The sequence below is a fragment of the Choloepus didactylus genome, chromosome 11 (genome assembly GCF_015220235.1).
Source record: "Choloepus didactylus isolate mChoDid1 chromosome 11, mChoDid1.pri, whole genome shotgun sequence".
Lineage (NCBI taxonomy): Eukaryota > Metazoa > Chordata > Mammalia > Pilosa > Megalonychidae > Choloepus > Choloepus didactylus.
In genome coordinates this window covers 72,265,761-72,286,952 of record NC_051317.1, presented here as the reverse complement: position 1 = coordinate 72,286,952, position 21,192 = coordinate 72,265,761, and the positions used below count along the sequence as shown (strand labels likewise).

General features: G+C 35.6%; 1 protein-coding gene across 5 annotated transcripts in view; it reads right to left on the bottom strand.

Annotated features, from left to right (window-relative positions):
* NNT (nicotinamide nucleotide transhydrogenase) overlaps positions 1 to 21,192 on the bottom strand; it is a 113,565-nt gene that overhangs the window by 24,145 nt on the left and 68,228 nt on the right. For all 5 annotated transcript variants that reach the window (XM_037798855.1, XM_037798857.1, XM_037798854.1 and 2 more), the window contains 3 exons: positions 19,148 to 19,327; positions 11,401 to 11,560; positions 9,421 to 9,502 (listed from right to left, as the gene is read on the bottom strand). In XM_037798855.1, coding sequence (XP_037654783.1) covers positions 9,421 to 9,502; positions 11,401 to 11,560; positions 19,148 to 19,327 — 422 coding nt within the window. The remainder of the gene's footprint in view (positions 1 to 9,420; positions 9,503 to 11,400; positions 11,561 to 19,147; positions 19,328 to 21,192) is intronic.

Genomic DNA, 21,192 nt, shown 5'->3' with positions numbered 1-21,192 from the left:
GAAAGAGAAAAATGCCAGCCTAAAATTCCTTATCCAGCAAAGCTCTCCATCAAAATTGAGGGAGGGTTTAAAATTTTCAGAGACAAACAACTGCTGGGAGAACTTGTTAACAAGAGACCTGCCTGGCAAGAAATACTAAAGGGAGCTCTACCAACTGAGAAAAAAAAAGAAAGAAAGAAAGGAGAGAGAGGTCTGGAGAAGGGCACAGAACTGAAGAGTATTAGTAAGGGTAACTTAAAGGAAAAATAGAAAGAGGGAAAAAATAGATATGACAACTGAAAACCAATGGATAAGATGGCTGGCTCTAACTTCCTAGACTTTACACCCAAAGCACAAGCAACAAAAGAGAAAATAGATAAATGGGAACTCCTCAAGCTTAGAAGTTTCTGCACCTCAAAGGAATTTCTCAAAAAGGTAAAGAGGCAGCCAACTCAATGGGAAAAAATTTTTGGAAACCATGTATCTGACAAAAGACTGATATCTTGCATATATAAAGAAATCCTACAACTCAATGACAATAGTACAGACAGCCCAATTATAAAATGGGCAAAAGATATGAAAAGACAGTTCTCTGAAGAGGAAATACAAATGGCCAAGAAACACATGAAAAAATGTTCAGCTTCACTAGCTATTAGAGAGATGCAAATTAAGCAAACAATGAGATACCATCTAACACCGGTTAGAATGGCTGCCATTAAACAAACAGGAAACTACAAATGCTGGAGGGGATGTGGAGAAATTGGAACTCTTATTCATTGTTGGTGGGACTGTATAATGGTTCAGCCACTCTGGAAGTCAGTCTGGCAGTTCCTTAGAAAACTAGATATAGAGTTACCATTCGATCCAGCGATTGCACTTCTCGGTATATACCCGGAAGATCGGAAAGCAGTGACACGAACAGATATCTGCACGCCAATGTTCATAGCAGCATTATTCACAATTGCCAAGAGATGGAAACAACCCAAATGTCCTTCAACAGATGAGTGGATAAATAAAATGTGGTATATACACACTATGGAATACTATGCGGCAGTAAGAAGGAACGATCTGGTGAAACATATGACAACATGGATGAACCTTGAAGACATAATGCTGAGTGAAATAAGCCAGGCACAAAAAGAGAAATATTATATGCTACCACTAATGTGAACTTTGAAAAATGTAAAACAAATGGTTTATAATGTAGAATGTAGGGGAACTAGCAGTAGAGAGCAATTAAGGAAGGGGGAACAATAATCCAAGAAGAACAGATAAGCTATTTAACGTTCTGGGGATGCCCAGAAATGACTATGGTCTGTTAATTTCTGATGGATATAGTAGGAACAAGTCCACAGAAATGTTGCTATATTATGTAACTTTCTTGGGGTAAAGTAGGAACATGTTGGAAGTTAAGCAGTTATCTTAGGTTAGTTGTCTTTTTCTTACTCCCTTGTTATGGTCTCTTTGAAATGTTCTTTTATTGTATGTTTGTTTTCTTTTTAACTTTTTTTTTTCATACAGTTGATTTAAAAAAGAAGGGAAAGTTAAAAAAAAAAAAAAAAAATAAACAAAAAAGAAAAACAAGGAAAAAAAAAATGATGTAGTGCCCCCTTGAGGAGCCTGTGGAGAATGCAGGGGTATTTGCCTACCCCACCTCCATGGTTGCTAACATGACCACAGACATAGGGGACTGGTGGTTTGATGGGTTGAGCCCTCTACCATAAGTTTTACCCTTGGGAAGACGGTTGCTGCAAAGGAGAGGCTAGGCCTCCCTATATTTGTGCCTAAGAGTCTCCTCCTGAATGCCTCTTTGTTGCTCAGATGTGGCCCTCTCTCTCTGGCTAAGCCAACTTGAAAGGAGAAATCACTGCCCTCCCCACTACGTGGGATCAGACACCCAGGGGAGTGAATCTCCCTGGCAACGTGGAATATGACTCCCGTAGAGGAATGTAGACCCGGCATCGTGGGACGGAGAACATCTTCTTGACCAAAAGGGGGATGTGAAAGGAAATGAAATAAGCTTCAGTGGCAGAGAGATTCCAAAACGAGCCGAGAGATCACTCTGGTGGGCACTCTTACGCACACTTTAGACAACCCTTTTTAGGTTCTAAAGAATTGGGGTAGCTGGTGGTGGATACCTGAAACTATCAAACTACAACCCAGAACCCATGAATCTCAAAGACAGTTGTATAAAAATGTAGCTTATGAGGGGTGACAATGGGATTGGGAATGCCATAAGGACCAAACTCCACTTTGTCTAGTTTATGGATGGATGTGTAGAAAAGTAGGGGAAGGTAACAAACAGACAAAGGTACCCAGTGTTCTTTTTTACTTCAATTGCTCTTTTTCACTCTAATTATTATTCTTGTTATTTTTGTGTGTGTGCTAATGAAGGTGTCAGGGATTGATTTAGGTGATGAATGTACAACTATGTAATGGTACTGTAAACAATCGAAAGTACAATTTGTTTTGTATGACTGCGTGGTATGTGAATATATCTCAATAAAATGATGATTAAAAAAAATAAATAAATAAAAGATGGCTGGCTCTAGAACTGTCTTTGCAGTAATAACTGAATGGGAATGGGTTAAATTCCCAAATTAAAAGACAAAGACTGGCAGAATGGATTAAAAAGTATGTCCCTTTGATATGCTGTTTACAAGACACTCATCTAAGACCCAGAAACACAAACAGATTGAAAGTGATAGGATGGAAAAAAAATGTTCTATGCAAGCTGCAACCAAAAGTAAGCAGGGGTAGCTATACAAATATCAGACAAATAGACTTTAAATGCAAAGACGTCATAAGAGACAAAGAAGGACACTATATAGTAATAAAAGAGACAATTCACCAAGAAGAAATAACAATCATAAATGTTTACACACTCAATCAAGGAGCTCCAGAGTACGAGACAAACATTGGCAAAACCCAAGGGAGCAATAGAAATTTCTACAATAATATAGGAGACTTCAATCGCCATTCTCTTCTATAGATAGAAAAAGTAGGCAGAGGACCAATAACAAAACTAAGAGCCTAAACAATGTGATAAATGAATTAGACTTAACAGACATATATATATAGATCATTACATCCCAAATTACCAGTATATACATTCTTCTCTAGTGCTCGTGGAACATTCTCCAGGATAGAGCATACACTGGGGCACAAAACAAGTCTTAATAAATTAAAAAATATTGAAATTATTCAAAGCACATTCCCTGACCATAATGGAATGCAACTAGAAATCAAAAACCACAAAAGAAACAGATCTTTCACAAATATACAGAGGTTAAACAACACACTTCTAAACAACCAGTGGGTCAAAGAAGAAATTGCAAGGGAAATCAGTAAACATTTAGAAACAAATGAAAATGAGAACACAACATATCAAAACCTATGGGATGTAGTGAGAGCGGTGTTGAGAGAGAAATTTATAGCTCTAATGCATATTTCAAAAAGCAAGAGCAAGCTAAAACTAAAGACCTAACTGAACAACTGAAGAGGTTAGAGAATGATCAGCAAACTAACCCTAAACAAGTAAAAGAAAAGAAATAACAAAGATTAAAGCAGAAATAAATGACCTGGAGAACAAAAAAAAATACACAATAAAATAAAACTAAAAGCTGGTTCTTTGAGAAGATCAACAAGATTGACAAATCCTTAGCTAGACTGACAAAGTCAAAAAGAGAGAAGACTCAACTAAATCAGAAATGAGAGCAGAGTCATTACTATGGATCTTGAAGAAATTTAAAAAATCATTAAAAGGATACTATGAACAACTGTACGCCAACAAACTAGGCAACTCAGAGGAAATAGACCATTTCCTGGAAACACGTGAACAACCTAGACTGACCCAAGAAGAACAGAAAACCCCAACAAACCAAGCACAAGTAAAGAGATCCAATCAGTCATCAAAAATCTTCCTACAAATAAAAGCCTAGGGCCAGATGGCTTCACAGGGGAATTCTGTCAAATTTTCCAAAAAGAACTTACACCCTTCCTGCTCAAACTCTTTCAAAAAACTGGAAAAAAAGGAACACTGCCTAATTAATTTTAAGCAGTTAATGTCACTCTAATACCAAAACCAGATAAAGACACTAGAAGAAAAGAAAACTGTAGGCCAATCTCCCTAATGAATATAGATGCAAAATTCTCAACAAAATACTTGCAAATCAAATCCAAAGGTATAATGGTACAGCCGCTGTGGAAGACAATTTGGGGGTTCCTCAGAAAATGAGATACGAGTTACCCTATCAACAGGTAATTCCACTTCTCAGCATACACACAGAAGATCTGAAAGCAGTGACACAGCCTAGATCCCCAAAGATCGAGAAAGTTATTAAATGAGAGGAAGGGGTAGCAAAAGACAAGATAGGCTGTAACAAAGGATTATGAATATTGAATCTTTATGTAAATGTGCCTTTTTTTTTTTACTCTTTTAGCTGCTAGGGTATTAGAATAGCTAGAAGGAAATAACTGAAATGGTGGAAGTGTAACCCACAAAATTCTTTGAAATTTCCTATGTAACTACCTGCTAAATCATACTTTGAAAGTTATCACTTTTCTGTGTATCTGTATATTTCACAATAAAAAAATGTAAAAAAAAAGAAACACTACTGATTCTTTTAAAATACAATAGTTTAGAAAACATCTTTGGACTGTCCAAGGTAAAACAGATTCTTTAAAATATTAAACACACACACACACACACATATCACAACACTATCTTTTCCACTCCAAAGAGATCATAGATTGTGTCCAAATTCAGCTACCTTCAGAATAGAAACTGTATGACTACTGACCCTACTTTTATTTCAAAATAAACAATAAAACTATGAAGAATGATATCAGAGAAAACACTCAAATTCTATTTGCCACTAATGTTCTAGAACATTGTATTTGGCATATTGCAGAGACTTAGTAAAACTTAAAACTAATTTCATCTTTCAGTTCAAATAACTTCAATGACAGTGTCAAACGGCTCTTAAAATGCAAACGCTAGTGGATGCCATAAAATGAAAATTACTATAACCGAGATACTGAAGAATTTGAACATGAATTGGAAAGAGGGCTTTTATTTATTAAGCAGCCATGTTTACACAAACCTCGCTGAAGAAACTCAGATAAAAGAGTTTATTGTAACTAGCACTAGAACTAGAAACCAAAAATCACTCCGATGATAAGAGGCACCTGTTTCATCAACATCAAGTTCCCTCAGACCACTGGAATGCCTGTGACAGGAGTTTTCCAAATCTTAGAAATATATGGCTGGAAGAGACTTTACAAAGAACCTAATATACTGGCTTTTGGCATAGCCCTGTGTTCTTTCCACCACAATTTGCTGCCCAAAGTGGACAGTATAAAGCAAAAGGTATTCTGGTCAACAGTCAGAATCTGGGATGAGGGTAGCTGCTTTCTAGACGCATAACAGGTATCTTTGATTTGGGGGGTTACTGGCAATTCAATACAATAGGTTGAATGTAAAGGTACATAATGCACATCCTTTCTTCATTTCTTCTCTCTTCCACTAAAAGTTTCATTCATCTGACCAACCACACAAATAACCCCCATCACACTCACCCACTTGCCACCATGTTTTTCAAGAAACTATGCTCAGTGTAAAGGGCAGAGAAAAACACCATATTCTTTCAGAAAACCGGAAATACTGGCTAATTCACTGCCAAATAGTACCGGTTGTAACTCTGAAATTCTGCTACAATAACCTATGCTATAGTTCTTCTTCAACAAGCATTTGAATTGGAGACACAACTGGATTATATGTATCTCCAGTTAAGAAGATTCTGAAGGAGATTAATAATCTCAGTGAATATAGGCTGCCCAGGGTCAGATATGTTTCATCTGTTATATTTGTTGATGTATCCCCAGGACCTAGAACAGTGCCTGGCACAAATAAGGCATTATATAAATTTTCGTTCAATGAATGAACAGGAATGTCTAAAGAGCAACTATTACAAAGCTGACATGACACCACTAAATAATATCTATTTGTTTACTCAAATAGTATACTAGATGTTTTATCTGACCTAATTTCTATTCTCCTTAGAAGCATGTGCCTTTATTTCTTTGTATATCTGCATACCTTGGCTTTTCTTCAAGAACATAACAAACCCTAGAAGGATGAACTCTTTGTTTACTGGAATTACATTTAATATTGGAAAAACAGGAAAATCTGAGTTAGATAAACAAAATACGTCATCTTCAAGTATCTCCAACGAGTGGCGTTCTCAGCAAAAATAACATATATTTAAACTCATAGCCATATTGCACAAGATTTTAAAATAGTACTAAGCTGCAAATATCATAAGTAACTAGATGGGTTTAGCCAGAGGAGATATACATATATATATATATACATATGTATATATATGCACACACATATATATGTATGTGTGTGTGTATATATATATATATACACACACACACACACACATATACACATACACATTGTTTTAAAATCTGTGAAAAAATACTCATGTTATGGGTAGTATAAAAAGTTTAAAATGTTTCCTGGCAGTTAACTATTCCTTTGTATTCCTATACTTCTTCAACTCTACTTGTCATACCATACCATCACATTAAGTGGAATTCATTCACACATTCATTCATTCATTTACAGATTTCTCTTCTTCATAACTATAAATTCTTGAGAGTAGGAAGTAGGCTTACGCATCCTTGTTATTCTCAGTACCTAGTAATACATTTCTATTAATAAACTACTAATAAAAGTTATAGTTGAACATTAACATGAAAGCAATCCATAACAACAGTCAATCAAAGTTGAAAGTGGTTTCATTAATTCAAAAATCCTTTCTGAGAATCCAAGTAGTAATGCTTTATAGGAAGAAAATCAAGCAGTGATTAATTGCAAAAAGAAAAAAAAATACATTCCTTCCAAAGAATTACTCATTGGGAGCCCCATTTCTGCTTTACAATGAAAAGCCTATAATATAATCAATCCAAAAATTGAAAAGTAAAGAGAAACAATGTCTCTGCTCTTATATTAGAAAAACTTTGTAATGAAATGCTTTCAGACACTTAGCATTAAGTTAGCTAAGTTGCACAGGCATTCTGGGCAACTGGGAAGCAATGCTACTTTGGCCACTAAAGAAAATCTAAGTCAGGAACTTTCATGACATTCTAAAAGGAGCTCTTGTCATGAAATATCATGTGCTTCATTATATAATCTCAGCTCTTTGCAAACATGTTATGACTATGGCCAAAGTAAAGGAAAACAGGAGTGTCTCTAAATCAATCACGGGCCATGAAGCTAGACAGACTGTATGACAGATGTAATTTTTCTTGGCACCACATGGGCATAACTAATTGACGACAATCGTATGTCCACACTGGCACATTTCCAAGGAGGATGTGTGCAAATATGTCACCACATCTGGATGCTAGGCATGCTGGGGTCCTGAGGCGCAAAGACCTACTAGAAACAGAGGGCCAGCAGCTGCACTCAATGAACACCGTGGGCGTGCCACAGAGTGATGAAAGGACTAAATTACCACCAACTGTAAATACAGATTTATTTCATTAAAATACGAGGTAGCCACTACAGCCATCTCTTGTTCGAAGAGAAATTCGCCTCTGAAAATAAAGTGCTAGCAACTACGTATACAAGTATTCCTAACTTCATAAAGAAAATTTGCATTTCTCCCATGAAAAGATGATGCACACATAAAGCAAAATCAATGAAGTTTCTATGATTCCCTTTAAATAAAAACAAAAATCCCACACAGAAGCTAGAAAGAAAATAGGAACAAAATGATATCTACTGTCATCATGTTAGCAAGAAAAGTCTTCTATTTAATTCAACTGTGAGATTTACATAACTCTGTTACAAAGCCTTTACTGAAAATTCAACATACTACAGGAAAAAATTTACAATATATTTAATATGCTATTTCTCCTTCAATATGAAATAAACAGATATAAATGGCTAACTTTTCCTAACTCACAAATAAAAAAACCAGACTGAACAATAATTGCATTCTGATCCTACCTAATAAAATATTTTGAACAAACTATGTCAGCAATTATATGAAATGATGAAAAGCTCTCAGGAGAAACCCTGATGTTCTATTCCCAAAACTGCCTCAATAAAAAACAAGTCATAATTGAGAAACTATTCACATATGTACAATTAAATAGCCCCTATAAACCTTAAGTCAAATAATTACTTTCTTCATGCAGTATGACAGAAACCATCCTACCACAGCAGTTTATATTATGTCCTCATGTACAAAACTCAAATTTTAATCAGGTCAGAAGCTAAAGATTCATTTGTCTTAACACTTTTCTTTTCAGAACATGTTTCTTCATCCCTCTTAAACCTTTCTTCTCATTATATAGTTGTAGAACGTGCTCCAATTTTGCATTCACCCATCTAATACTGCACTTTCTGCCTTCACCTTGTCTGATCAATGGGATATAAGCGAGGTATGTCAAATTAATCATTCCCTCCCCTAAGGATAACTAAGACATGAAAGCCACCTTTCTCTATTTTATTTTGTTTGCCACTCATCTCCTAAACATTTATACGGTAATGGAAGGCATTACTAATACATTAGACTTTTTCACATCTGGATTGAATAAAGAAATACAATTTCTTTTCAGAAAAATCAAAAAAAGTTTCTTTAACACATCCTTTCCTATAGGTCTGTGAATGCTCTACATGGCAAGCTATAACTAAAAGGGAAGCCCAGTTTAATACACTATATGAAAATAGGAATAAACAACTAATTTATTTTAAAAATAAATTTAATGACTTTTCTCATCTTCTATCTTTAATTCATCTAAGAATATCTAACCTGCCTACCAAGAACAGAGTTCAGTGCCCAAATGACAAGGGACAGGAACAGTTGCTTCTCTAATTTGTATATCAAAACGTGTATAGCTTTAGAATATGGAAAATTTCAGCTGTCTTTTCCCGTATGAGAGCTAAATCAGCAAAAAAAAGTAACCATACCACAGGTTTATTGATATCTCACTCTTAAAAGACCTCTCATTTGAGATCTTTGTTTTTTTCTTCAGTCAGTGTTAACAACAGAAACCAAGAAGACACAATTTGATATCATTCAAATACTCTGCTTGACCCCCTTCTTCCCCAAATCAAACCATAGAGAAGAAAACTTCTATTTTATTGCCCCTTTAATAAATATCCTGGAATTTGGTATATAAAATTTCCCTTCATAAAATAAGCCTATATTTAGAATTGATTTTATTAGAAAAAGACATGGAAAACTAGGTACTAAGAATAAGACTACAGTTTTTGGAAACAATTTGGTTTCTCTTTCTAGGATTACATATGTAAAATTGTACTTAAAAATAGTCATCTAAAAAAAGGTTATCTATTTTCCTTTTCAATCACACACACATCTTTACACATATTCCAAGCCTCTCTCTGCAAGCACTTACCTGACTTTTTTGCCTTGTTCATTGAGCATCTTAACCAAATCAGCAATGGGGTACTGAGCTTTGGCTGCACAGAGACCATAGCCTACAAGAAACATTAAAAACACAAAAGAAAACATTTTCTTATTTTGAAATTTTATACAACCTTTCTCCTGATCAGAACATATTTTTATGCTAACATGGGCGATCAGTCAGCAGATTAGAAATGAAAGCAAGCTTAGGGCCTGGACTTTTTCAAGTAGTGGCCTAAATTGCAAATTCACAATCCAATGATCCTTCCTTAGTCTTTCGTACTGTCTCTTACTGCACACCCACTCCCCAACACATACACACACACAATCCCTCACATTCATGTATGTCTTTAAACTATCTTCATACTTGGCTTCGATGATACTGCCGGTCCCTCATTCCCCTCCTAACGGTTCCCCTCCTAACTCTTCTTCCATTTCCTGGAAGAGCTGTTCTTCAGTCTTCAGAATTCCCAGGACTTTAACTTTGCCCATCATGCTCTCCGTTGAAAATTTCAGTGAGTTCAGTGGCTTCAACAACTATCTTGTAAGTCCCAATCTGCTTCTAGCCCTGACCTGTCATTTGAACTCAGGTACAGCATGCCCACTTTCTCACCTCTTATCTCAAACTTAACGTTTCCAAAACAGAACTTAAAAATTTCCTCCTCCACCAAAAAATGTTCTTCTGATATTCCTGATCTCATTATGACCAAATGCTTTAGTTGTCTTCCTTCTGTAATTCCTACCTTCTGTCCCTTCTACCTGAACAAGGCACAGCTGTCCCCACTTTTCTTCTCCCATTTTTTTTTGCAAATGCCACATCTCTGCTCATGCTATTCCTTCTGCCTTCCCTTACCACCATCCATCCTCCAAGGCTCAAAACAAATCCTTGCTTCCCTACAAACCTTCTTAAGTTCTGCACAGTTAAAAGTAGTCCTATCACAAAACACCTTGTATTACTTATCAATCTATCTGACTTCTTTTCAAGATGGACAACTCCTGGAGGGAACAGATCACGTCCCTACTTCTTTCCACCTTTACACTCCGCATAGTGTTTCTTAACAGGTCGTATCGATGCCACTTAGGGAGGGACAATTCATTCTGCAGAGTGTCCCATGTATCACAATATATTTAGTTTACTTGCTCCCACCTACTCAGTAGCAGCCCCTTCTTTCTGACAGCCAAAATCTCAAACCCACACATTTCAGATTCCCTCAGAAACTGATATTACCCAAAGTTGAAAAGGCTTGTGCCTTAACATTCAATTCTGCCAACGTTTGTTATTTATATTGCAGTACACAGTCAACTAGCAAACTATACATGTAACACATCAGTAGAAAATCTTTATAAAAACCTCATATGATAGCATAATCATTAAAAATATTAATCTGAAAGCAATGTCTGCAATGCCACAGCTTTCTATGGTAAGTGGAAAAGAGCTGGACTCATACTCAGAAAATTAGGAAATTGAGGACTAGGGAGATTAAATGATTTCACCAAGGCCATGGAGATTGTTAGAGGCCAAGTTAAGGACAAAAGTAAAGTGTTAAAAAAAGAAAAAAAAAAAAAAAAAAAAAGGCAATATTAACCTCACCTTGCAGGAAACCATGTGATTTTGGATGTTTTTTAAAATATTTATTTTTGAACAAAAAGAGAAGTTAACATTTACTGAGTGCCTAATAAGTAAGCTAAACAATTTCATATATTACAGATTCAAAATTTTTGAAAATAGGCTCAAAAATTACTGAAGAGAAACATGTCTAGAATTACAGAAAGACATGGCCAGAAACTATTACATCAATTTGTGGAATCTCTATGTGATCCCCAACACCAAGAATTCTCAATATTTTCATTTAATAATCATATTTTAAATCTCCACTATGTTTTAAAAAATGAACTAAGTTGTTCCTATTCTATTTTAAAAAATTACTTTTAATATAATCAATTACAACAGCTATTATAAGTTGTTTTTTACCTGGAGTAATAATAATATTATTAGCTTCTCGAATCATGTCAATTGCATTGTCAAGGTTGATTTCTGTATGTGTGCCAGAAATTTCCATGGGTTTCCCACCAGCTGTTGAAGTGGTGCCATAGCCTCCAAGAATCACATTAGCCAGGGAACGATTCATTGCCTAGAGAGCAAAGTTATCAGCTGTGAGAGTTTAATCTATATAATTTTTGAGAATGGTATTATCTTGCATACACGACATTCAAATCATTTAAATAGGTTTATTTGATTTCTTAAAATATTTCAACCAGATAAGTTTGGGCTAGCTTCTGAAAATTTCAAAAATTTAAATTTTAGAAGATGTCTAGGAAGCCACATATTTTTTTTCTATCAAATCAACTGCACACTGGTATATTTTCAGTAAGAGTAAATACAAAAATAATTTAACAGAAAACTATCAATAAAATTAAGAAAGTAATGAAAAATTCAGATCTACTTATCTGAATACTTATTGAGCCAGTTCTGTGTCCACATTTATATATATTGCACCAGAGTAAAAGAGTACCAGAGGAAATGACAGAAATAAGAAACTTTACAGATGCTCAGGTGAATTCCGCTACCAGCCACAAAGCTATCAAAAGGCAAATGGAAGTTATAAAAATGACAGGGGTCTATTTCGTTAGTACTCTGCTGCCCTCTGTCGTCAAGAATACAAAAGTGGGGAGTGATTATTGTCATGTCTTTCAAATCAATTACAAGCTACATGCATAACCTGTAATAGAGGTAGCTGGATTCATCATTAGGCTCCTAAAGTATTTCACTTCCAAAGAGGTAGACGAATAAGTTTTACTGTTTCTTTAAAATCTATACCTACCCCTTTAACTCGAAAAATAACCTTGGGAGAAAAATAAGAGGAAGACATTTCTCATTGAATGCTCATTTTTTTTTTATTTTTATTTATTTATTTATTTATTTATTTTAATCATCATTTTATTGAGATATATTCACATACCACGCAGTCATACAAAACAAATTGTACTTTCGATTGTTTACAGTACCATTACATAGTTGTACATTCATCACCTAAATCAATCCCTGACACCTTCATTAGCACACACACAAAAATAACAAGAATAATAATTAGAGTGAAAAAGAGCAATTGAAGTAAAAAAGAACACTGGGTACCTTTGTCTGTTTGTTACCTTCCCCTACTTTTCTACACATCCATCCATAAACTAGACAAAGTGGAGTGTGGTCCTTATGGCTTTCCCAATCCCATTGTCACCCCTCATAAGCTACATTTTTATACAACTGTCTTCGAGATTCATGGGTTCTGGGTTGTAGTTTGATAGTTTCAGGTATCCACCACCAGCTACCCCAATTCTTTAGAACCTAAAAAGGGTTGTCTAAAGTGTGCGTAAGAGTGCCCACCAGAGTGATCTCTCGGCTCGTTTTGGAATCTCTCTGCCACTGAAGCTTATTTCATTTCCTTTCACATCCCCCTTTTGGTCAAGAAGATGTTCTCCGTCCCACGATGCCGGGTCTACATTCCTCCACGGGAGTCATATTCCGCGTTGCCCGGGAGATTCACTCCCCTGGGTGTCTGATCCCACGTAGGGGGGAGGGCAGTGATTTCACCTTTCAAGTTGGCTTAGCCAGAGAGAGAGGGCCACATCTGAGCAACAAAGAGGCATTCAGGAGGAGACTCTTAGGCACAAATATAGGGAGGCCTAGCCTCTCCTTTGCAGCAACCGTCTTCCCAAGGGTAAAACTTATGGTAGAGGGCTCAACCCATCAAACCACCAGTCCCCTATGTCTGTGGTCATGTTAGCAACCATGGAGGTGGGGTAGGCGAATACCCCTGCTGAATGCTCATTTACAATCATCCAACAATGTACCAAATAAATGCCAAAACTGAAATACATAACAATAAATGATCTGGCTTTGAAAACAGTGCATTTGTAGAACTAAGGGATGGGCTGGTAGAAGAAACGGATGTTCTGAGTAATCAAAGACATAGTGAGAATTAAAATCACTGACCTATGTGATTAGAGAAGTCATTCTATGGGGTCATAGCTGAATTTATCACTTCAGAAAGAATTCCAAAAATTATTAAGCCCTATATTCAGGACCAACTGAAAGCCACATGTCGATCTGTTATTACAAAAAAATTAACAGAAGACCAAAAAGCACTTGGTGATCTTCAATGATAAGCACCACATCAGGAAAAGAAACACAGTCACCCATAGAAGATGGCCCAGAATGTTATCTCCTTGGGGGAGACACATTTACTGCTAAAGTGGGAGAAAGGTAATGGCAGAGAGGAAAAGAAGCACAGAAGATGAACAAAAAGCAACACTTTACTAAAGGCAGCATACAGATAACATAAGTTTCAAAGACAATGGACCAAAATGTTGTCAGAATTATTTGTAATTGTTTCTTCTGCCTAACCTACATTTATCAGATAACAACATTCACAGTTTATAGAACCCAAAGTCTGATAAATTTGTCCAAGATTGTTACATATAGAGTAAAGCTAGAATATCTTTACATATATATACACATACATACATATAGATATACATAATGTTAACAGATAAGAAGGTCATAAAAAAAAATAAAGTAGTGCTTTTAAATAAATAGACCCTGTGCTGGTTTGTATATATTCTGTCCTCCAGAAAAAAAGCCATATTCTTTAATGCAATCTTGTGGGGGCAAACTGATTAATCGTTTTGATTAGGGTGTGACATTTTGATTGAATGTTTCCACAGAGATTTGACCCCACCCATTCAGGTTAGGTCTTGATTAGTTGAGTCCTTTAAAAAGAGGTGACACAGGCCCAGGCACTGAGGATGCTTAGAGATGCTTAGAGTTGCTGACAGAAGGATGTTTGGAGATGCTAAGCTAAGGACACACAGGAGCTAAGAGAGGACAAAACACCCCCAAGAGCAGGTGAGAGAGACTTCTGGAGAGATGCCTGGGGGGGTGATGCTTAGAGATGCTCGGAGACATTTGGAGATGCAAGACCAGAGTTTGCTCCAGAGAAACTAAGACAGACAAGCCCAGGGACATTTTGGAGAACACCATTTTGAAACACAACCTGGGAGCAAAGTAACAGCAGACACCAACCACGTGCCATCCCAGCTGACAGAGGTGTTCTGGACACCCTCGGTCATTCTTCAGTGAAGGCATCCTTTTGTTGATGTCTTAATCTGGACACTTTAATGGTCTTAGGACTGTAAATTTGTAACTTAATAAATCCCCTTTATAAAAACCAATCCATTTCTGGTATTTTGCATAATGGCAGCATTAACAAACCAGAACAGTCCCTATCTGACACGGAGTTTTAAATTCTTGACTCATCCTCCATACTTAAATCCAAAGTTTAATGAAAATTCAAACATTCATACCTGAGGCCTCTCAAGCACTCAACATTTGTTGATTTTGGTAAACCCCTTCTAGTTTTTGAATTACAGGATTCTGAAATTAAGTTACCAAAAATATGTCCCACCTAATTTTTGCACTTGAAAATTAATGCACAACACTGTTTTGGCTAATGACGTATTTCCGTACAGACAATTTACAAAAAAAAAGAAAAAAGTCAACCATCCAAAGAGGATCCATCACTTGCATCACACAATACTCTACAGGGATATAGTCACTCTATTCCAACTTGGATTAAAAGGAATCATTCTTTTCTTGCTCTAAAACTGAATGGAGAGAAGAAAGAATTTCTGAGGATCTTAATTAACATGTACCACTTCTGATGGCATCTTAGGGAGAAAAGAAGGGAACCACACAGTAGTTTAACAAAGTTAAACCATTAAACACCTATCCACAATTATATCACCATTAAGCACATTTCTATGTGGTCTGTTAAAATTATTTTTCATCTCTGAATTTACCATTACATCATCATATTTTCAACTGAAGTTTAAGGTTTTGTTCTCTCTCTCTCTCTCTCTCTCTCTCTCTCCCCCCACACCCTCTTTTTCTTTCTTAAGTGATGACACTATGACACTACCCTGTGACTGCTGATCATTGGCATTGAAGTTGCCAGCTTCCAAGACAAAGTATTTGCAAAACTTTCAGACGGTTCCTTTTGAGCTATTATGCCCTATTATGAAAATTGCAGGCAACAGAGAGATTCCTTACTTCACATAATTCCAGAAACACTTGTAAGAAATAAATCTAAAAACAAAAGAAAGGTCATACAACAGACAAAGCTAAAGCAATAACATATACACCATTTACTAGCATACCTCATTTCAATCTTTGTAGGTGCTAATTAATCACAAAGCAGAAAAAAATATATTTGGTCTGGCTTTTGAGCCAGTTCATTGTGTTCTATTTTCAGTTGGGAACAAACTGCAAAGTACAAAAATTAGAAAATCTAGTCTGAAAACACTGCTCCATTTTTACAAGCCCTCTGTTTCCTAGACAGTCCAAACACTGTCTCAAGTACAAGAATTGTAAAATTTTAAAGAGGTTAATGTCTATATGATATCTGGATATAAGCAAATCATTCAATTGAGCTGACTGGACGCTGCTGATATTTCCCTGTGTTATAATATTAAGAGTTGCATAACCACAGCATTAGGCTCAGAGGACACCCAAAGGAATTCTTCATCAGAACAAAAAATCCAATTTTAAGGATTACCAGTTAGCCACTTGGGGTGCATTCCATTCCCGCTCAAGCAATAAAATCATTCTGTCCTGGTTTGGAGTTGCAAGTATCCTTCAATAAATAAAAAAATAATAACAGTCGACACAGTAGTACCATACTAACTCTAGTTTATCTGCTACCGTAACCTAGCCAGAGAATATTCCAAACTATGGAATGAGCTAACAAATTAAAGGCACAGCCAATATTAATTTAATGAATATTATATCATTTGAATGTACCAGCTGCTGGGTCAGGATCCATAAAAACAAAGGTGAATAGTAGATGCCTTAAATACCTTCTCTGTAAAATGAGAATAAGATTTCCTATCTCTAGAATTAACAAGAGGATTAAATGAAAAGCACCCAGCAAAACACCTTTGTAAAGAACCCATTATTATACTATGCCCAACTGTGGGCAATTATTTCATTTTTATTATTATTATGAACCATCTTGAGTTGCTAAGCACCAGTATTGAAGAGACAATTTCTCATAATAAAGAAGCACAAGCTAAGTACGAATGAAGGTTAATATGGAAAATCAGAAATCAAGAAAATTTAGAAGGAAATAAAATTTCTATCTGCAAAATCTAAAAATATGGCGAGAATCTTTTGTGGGTTTATTGTTATTAGTTTCATAAGAACACCGAGGATAGAGTGTGTGCAGGGAGACAAGCACTCCCATGCATCACCAGTGGGAGCTTCAACCGGTGCCTACTGTGTGGAGATCAATTTATCAACATCAAAAGCCAACAAAAAGATCTTACCCCCTTTGACCAAGTAATTTTACTTGGAAAAACCTGACCTAAGGAAATAATCAAAGACTGGGAGAAAAATGATACAATGACAGAAGCACACACAGAGAAAGAGTAGTTCAATAGGTGCTTCTTATCACCTTAATATAGTTATTATTACTAGAACTACTACTACAACAGCTACTGTAGTTATTGTAGCTTCCCCTGCTAATAACAAAAATAAAAGAAACTAAATAAAGAGAGAAAAGGAGATAGAGACAAACAGATAAAAATTGGGGGAATACTGCTGATAAATTTAAAAACCTGAAGAAAACCATTTAAGAAAAAAGGCTAAATAAGAAGGTACCCATAATGATATTCCAAGAACTAGATAAAAGCACCCCCAATACCAGTATGCCACTAGCTCTGTAAAAAGTCAAATCCTCCAACTTAATTTAAAAACCAGTTTTCTGAAAAACCACAAGTTTCTTAAGTAATAATGAAAATCTGCTTCCCTCTGCTGGTCACTCAGGTTCACCAAATAAAGCAAAGTCAAACTATGAGTTATAAGTTCATTTTTATAGAAAACTATATATCTAATACAATTGAATCAACTTTTTTCTTCATAAATGTTAAGTTTTTAAAATTCCAAAGTATGACAATTTTCAAACAGCAGACAAACCTCTACTTTTCCAAATGGCCCTGAACAATTTGGGTAATTTAATTTAAAAATCCGTTTGCCTGTTTTGAATTTAAGCTATCAAATCCTTTGTTTGTTTTGCAGCATGGCCAAAGTAACAAAAATATTTTTTTTTATCATAAAAAGCTAACATCAACATGCCAAATTACAGTGACATTTTCCACTAATATGTAAGGAAAAAACTGAGTTGTAAAATAAGTTGTTTTTTCATATTATAACTAAAAGAATAAAGAGAACTAAGTACCCTTTTCCTGCCTGAATTATTTATCAGTATAAAGTCACATACTGATTCTATTCAGTTACATGCTTGTACTTTAAAAGTAATTCAAAACTATTTTTAAGAGAATAATATCAACAATTTGAAAATATCTTCTAGCCAACCTCTAATTATTTGTAGGATATCTTCTTGCCATTAAGAGGAGAATTAGAAACAAAAAGGAAGTTAGGAAATATTTGAACTGTTACTTTTTTCTAAGGAAATATTTGAACTGTTACTTTTTTCTTTTCTTTTTTTAAAACAATCATGTTGACCATATAACTTCAAGATAGGCACTCTCAGAGATGACAAGTGGGAGAGTAAATTGGAATGAGCTTTCTGGAAACAATATGGCAATAAGTATAAAAAGCCCAAAAAAATAATCACATCCTTTCACTTTTAAAGACATCCTAGGACAAAAATCAGAAATACCAAAGATTGATTATGTACAGAGAGAAAAATAAATCAACCTTTAAAATGTACATTAGGGAAAAATTAAATAAACCTTGTACATATTAAATAAACTTATCCATATGATGGATAAGTATATAGTCCCTTAAAATAATATTTAGAAAGCATTGTCAATGATAGGAAGTTATAAACAATATAATACGTAGGATTTAAAAAATGGAAGGTAAAACAATATATGATATGATGAGACTTTTAAATATACACGAATTCACACAGAAAAAAAATATCGCAGGAAATAAAACAAAATCTTTAAGTGCTTATCTCCCAAGAAAGAGAGGCATTAGTTTTTTACTTTTACACTTAAATTTCCAATTATCTACCATGGGTATTTGAAAAAGCTGTTTTAGAGATTTATTCATAAGACTCACTCTTAATATTTATGCTGAAGAGAATAAAAATTAGCATACTTACTTTTACTGCAAATGAAAGATGACAAAAACATCTTTATTTTCAGAACATCATTACAGCTTTCTCTCAAATACACGTGTGGTGGTTAGAAAGTGTATATGCTCCAGAGAAACATGTTTTCAAAGTTAATTCATTCCTGTGGGTATGGACTCCCTAGAAGTAGGATTTTTTGATGAGGCTATTTTGGTTAAGGTGCAATCACCTAATTCAGGATGGTCTTAAACCTCTTACTGGAGTCCCTTATAAACGGAACGAACGCAGAAAGAAAGAGAAAGCAACAGAAGAAGTTGAAATCAACAGAACCCAGAAGAGAAGGGAGAGACCAGCAGATGCCACCATGTGCCTTGCCAAGCGGCAGAGACAGCTAAGGGTTGCCAGCAGAAGATGGTCTTCGGAAAGAAAGCATCACCTTGATGATGCCTTGATCTAGACAATTTCTTAGCCTCAACCATGAGTGAATAAATTCCCATTGTTTAAGCCAACACATTTCATGGTATTTGCTTCAAACAGCCTAGGAAACTAAAACAACGTAGTTCTTACCACACACATGATGTAGGACAGGATAGCACCAGAGGAGCCAATGAGCGCGCCGACGATGGTCAGCAGGTTGTTATTGAGCAGGAAGCCCTCTGCACATAACGCCCAGCCGGAGTAGCTGTTCAGCACTGTGATCACCACGGGCATGTCAGCACCCCCAATAGCAGCCGTTAAAGTCACACCCTAGGTAAAAACCAAAGCAGAACTCAAAATTAATAACATAAAAATAAAGCCCCTGACATTTAACATCTTGAATCTTCCAGTTTTCCAAATAATGTATTTACATATACATTCTACTTCACGTGAGGTAATGGCCAAGTGACACCTAATGACCTACTCTCCCACAGATACAGCAACTGTAAACACTGGACCAAAAAAAAAAAAAAAATCCCTAAATAATGGCAGTAACTAAAAGCAGGCAGAAACCAGAGAGGTCTTTATACTTGGAAAAAGGAGCAGCCCTGAGTGAATTTCCTGGTTTTATGGCTTCCAGCCTGAGGGCAGACCACTGTCAGTGCCAAGTGGTGCAGTTAAAACTAGGATATAAAATGACAATCTTACTAGCTTGAAGATTCCAAGGACGGAGTTGGGGTGACTACAGCAGCTGGAAGTAAGGAGGAAAATCCCGCAAAGAAGTAAGCCTAAGAGAGAGTACAAACTTCTATATAGAAACTCTGCCCAAGTATGTGGCTGATTCCTGAAGTATTCAAACATGGAGCAGACTCCAAACAACACTGTTAAAGGTAAAATAACAATAAGTTGCAGCTGACTCCCACGACAGGCCAGTGAGAACTCTGAGTAAGATCAAGTTAAGTGCTCACAGAAACAAAAACAAAAAATGCTTTTTGGAGGAAAATAACAGAATCCAAAGTCTCTATGACATCTTTCACAATATTCAGGATGTAATCCAAAATTACTAAACAGAGGAAAAAAGAGAAAAGCTAAAAGGGCCCAAATGTTGAATTTAGTATTAGGAGATAAAGATTTTAAAGATGTTATTTTAACCTCTGCTCAAGAAGAGAAAGGAAAATATGCCTGTAACTAATAAACAAATAGGAAATCTCAGCAGAAAAGTAGAAAATATACAAAAGAACCAAACAGAAATTCTAGAACTGAAAAAATGCAATATCTGAAATGCAGAAACTCACTGAATTGGTTTAAGAGCAGTTTGGAGAGGGCAGGGGGGAGAACTATTGATCCTAGAGATAGGTCAATAGAAATTATCCAGTATGAAAAACACAAGAGAAAAAAAATGGAAAAGAAATAAACAGACAAAATCAAAAAGTCTAACATACGTGATTACAATCTTGGAAGGAAAGAAGAGAGAGAATAGGGCAGAAAGAATATTTAAAGAAAAAAGGGCCCAAAATTGTCCCAAATTTGGAGAAAGCAAAAAATTTACAAATTCATGCCAAGCAGGATAAATACAACGGACCTATATGGTTACATGGTTTTTCAATTTTATGTGAAGTACATGATTAACTATAAATAGACTATGAAAAGTTTAGGATGTATACCCTAACCATAGATCACTAGAATAACAATGCAGAGAGACATAGCTAAAAAAAAATGCATAAACTAAAATGGAATTCTAAAAAGTATTCAATTAACCCAAAACAAGAGGAAGAGGGGAACAAAGTATTTACACTTTCCAACACGATCAGATTGTATTTTAAGAGACATTTAAGAACAGACTGGATTCCCAATTCCTTAAAATTAAAGTGAGCTATTCCATTTCAGTGTTTTACGCCTTAACTAGTCATATCTAATGGGTAGATAGAGAAAAGTGGGAACAGAGGCAACTTTCTTTTGGCACGGGTTCCTTGTACTTATGTGAATGTAAGACTTTCATTTGTGCCCTAAGAGTTAACAAATGAACTTATGAAAACATGGTGTGGTTGGGCAACAGAAGCCGTGAACAAATAGTCCTAGAACAAAGCAGCACATATTAAGTTACCAAACATTTGAGAAATCATGATGGGGAGGACTACAATTTTAGGATTATTTTCTGTATTCAATTAGGATTATAAGTGATCAGGAGTTTGGAT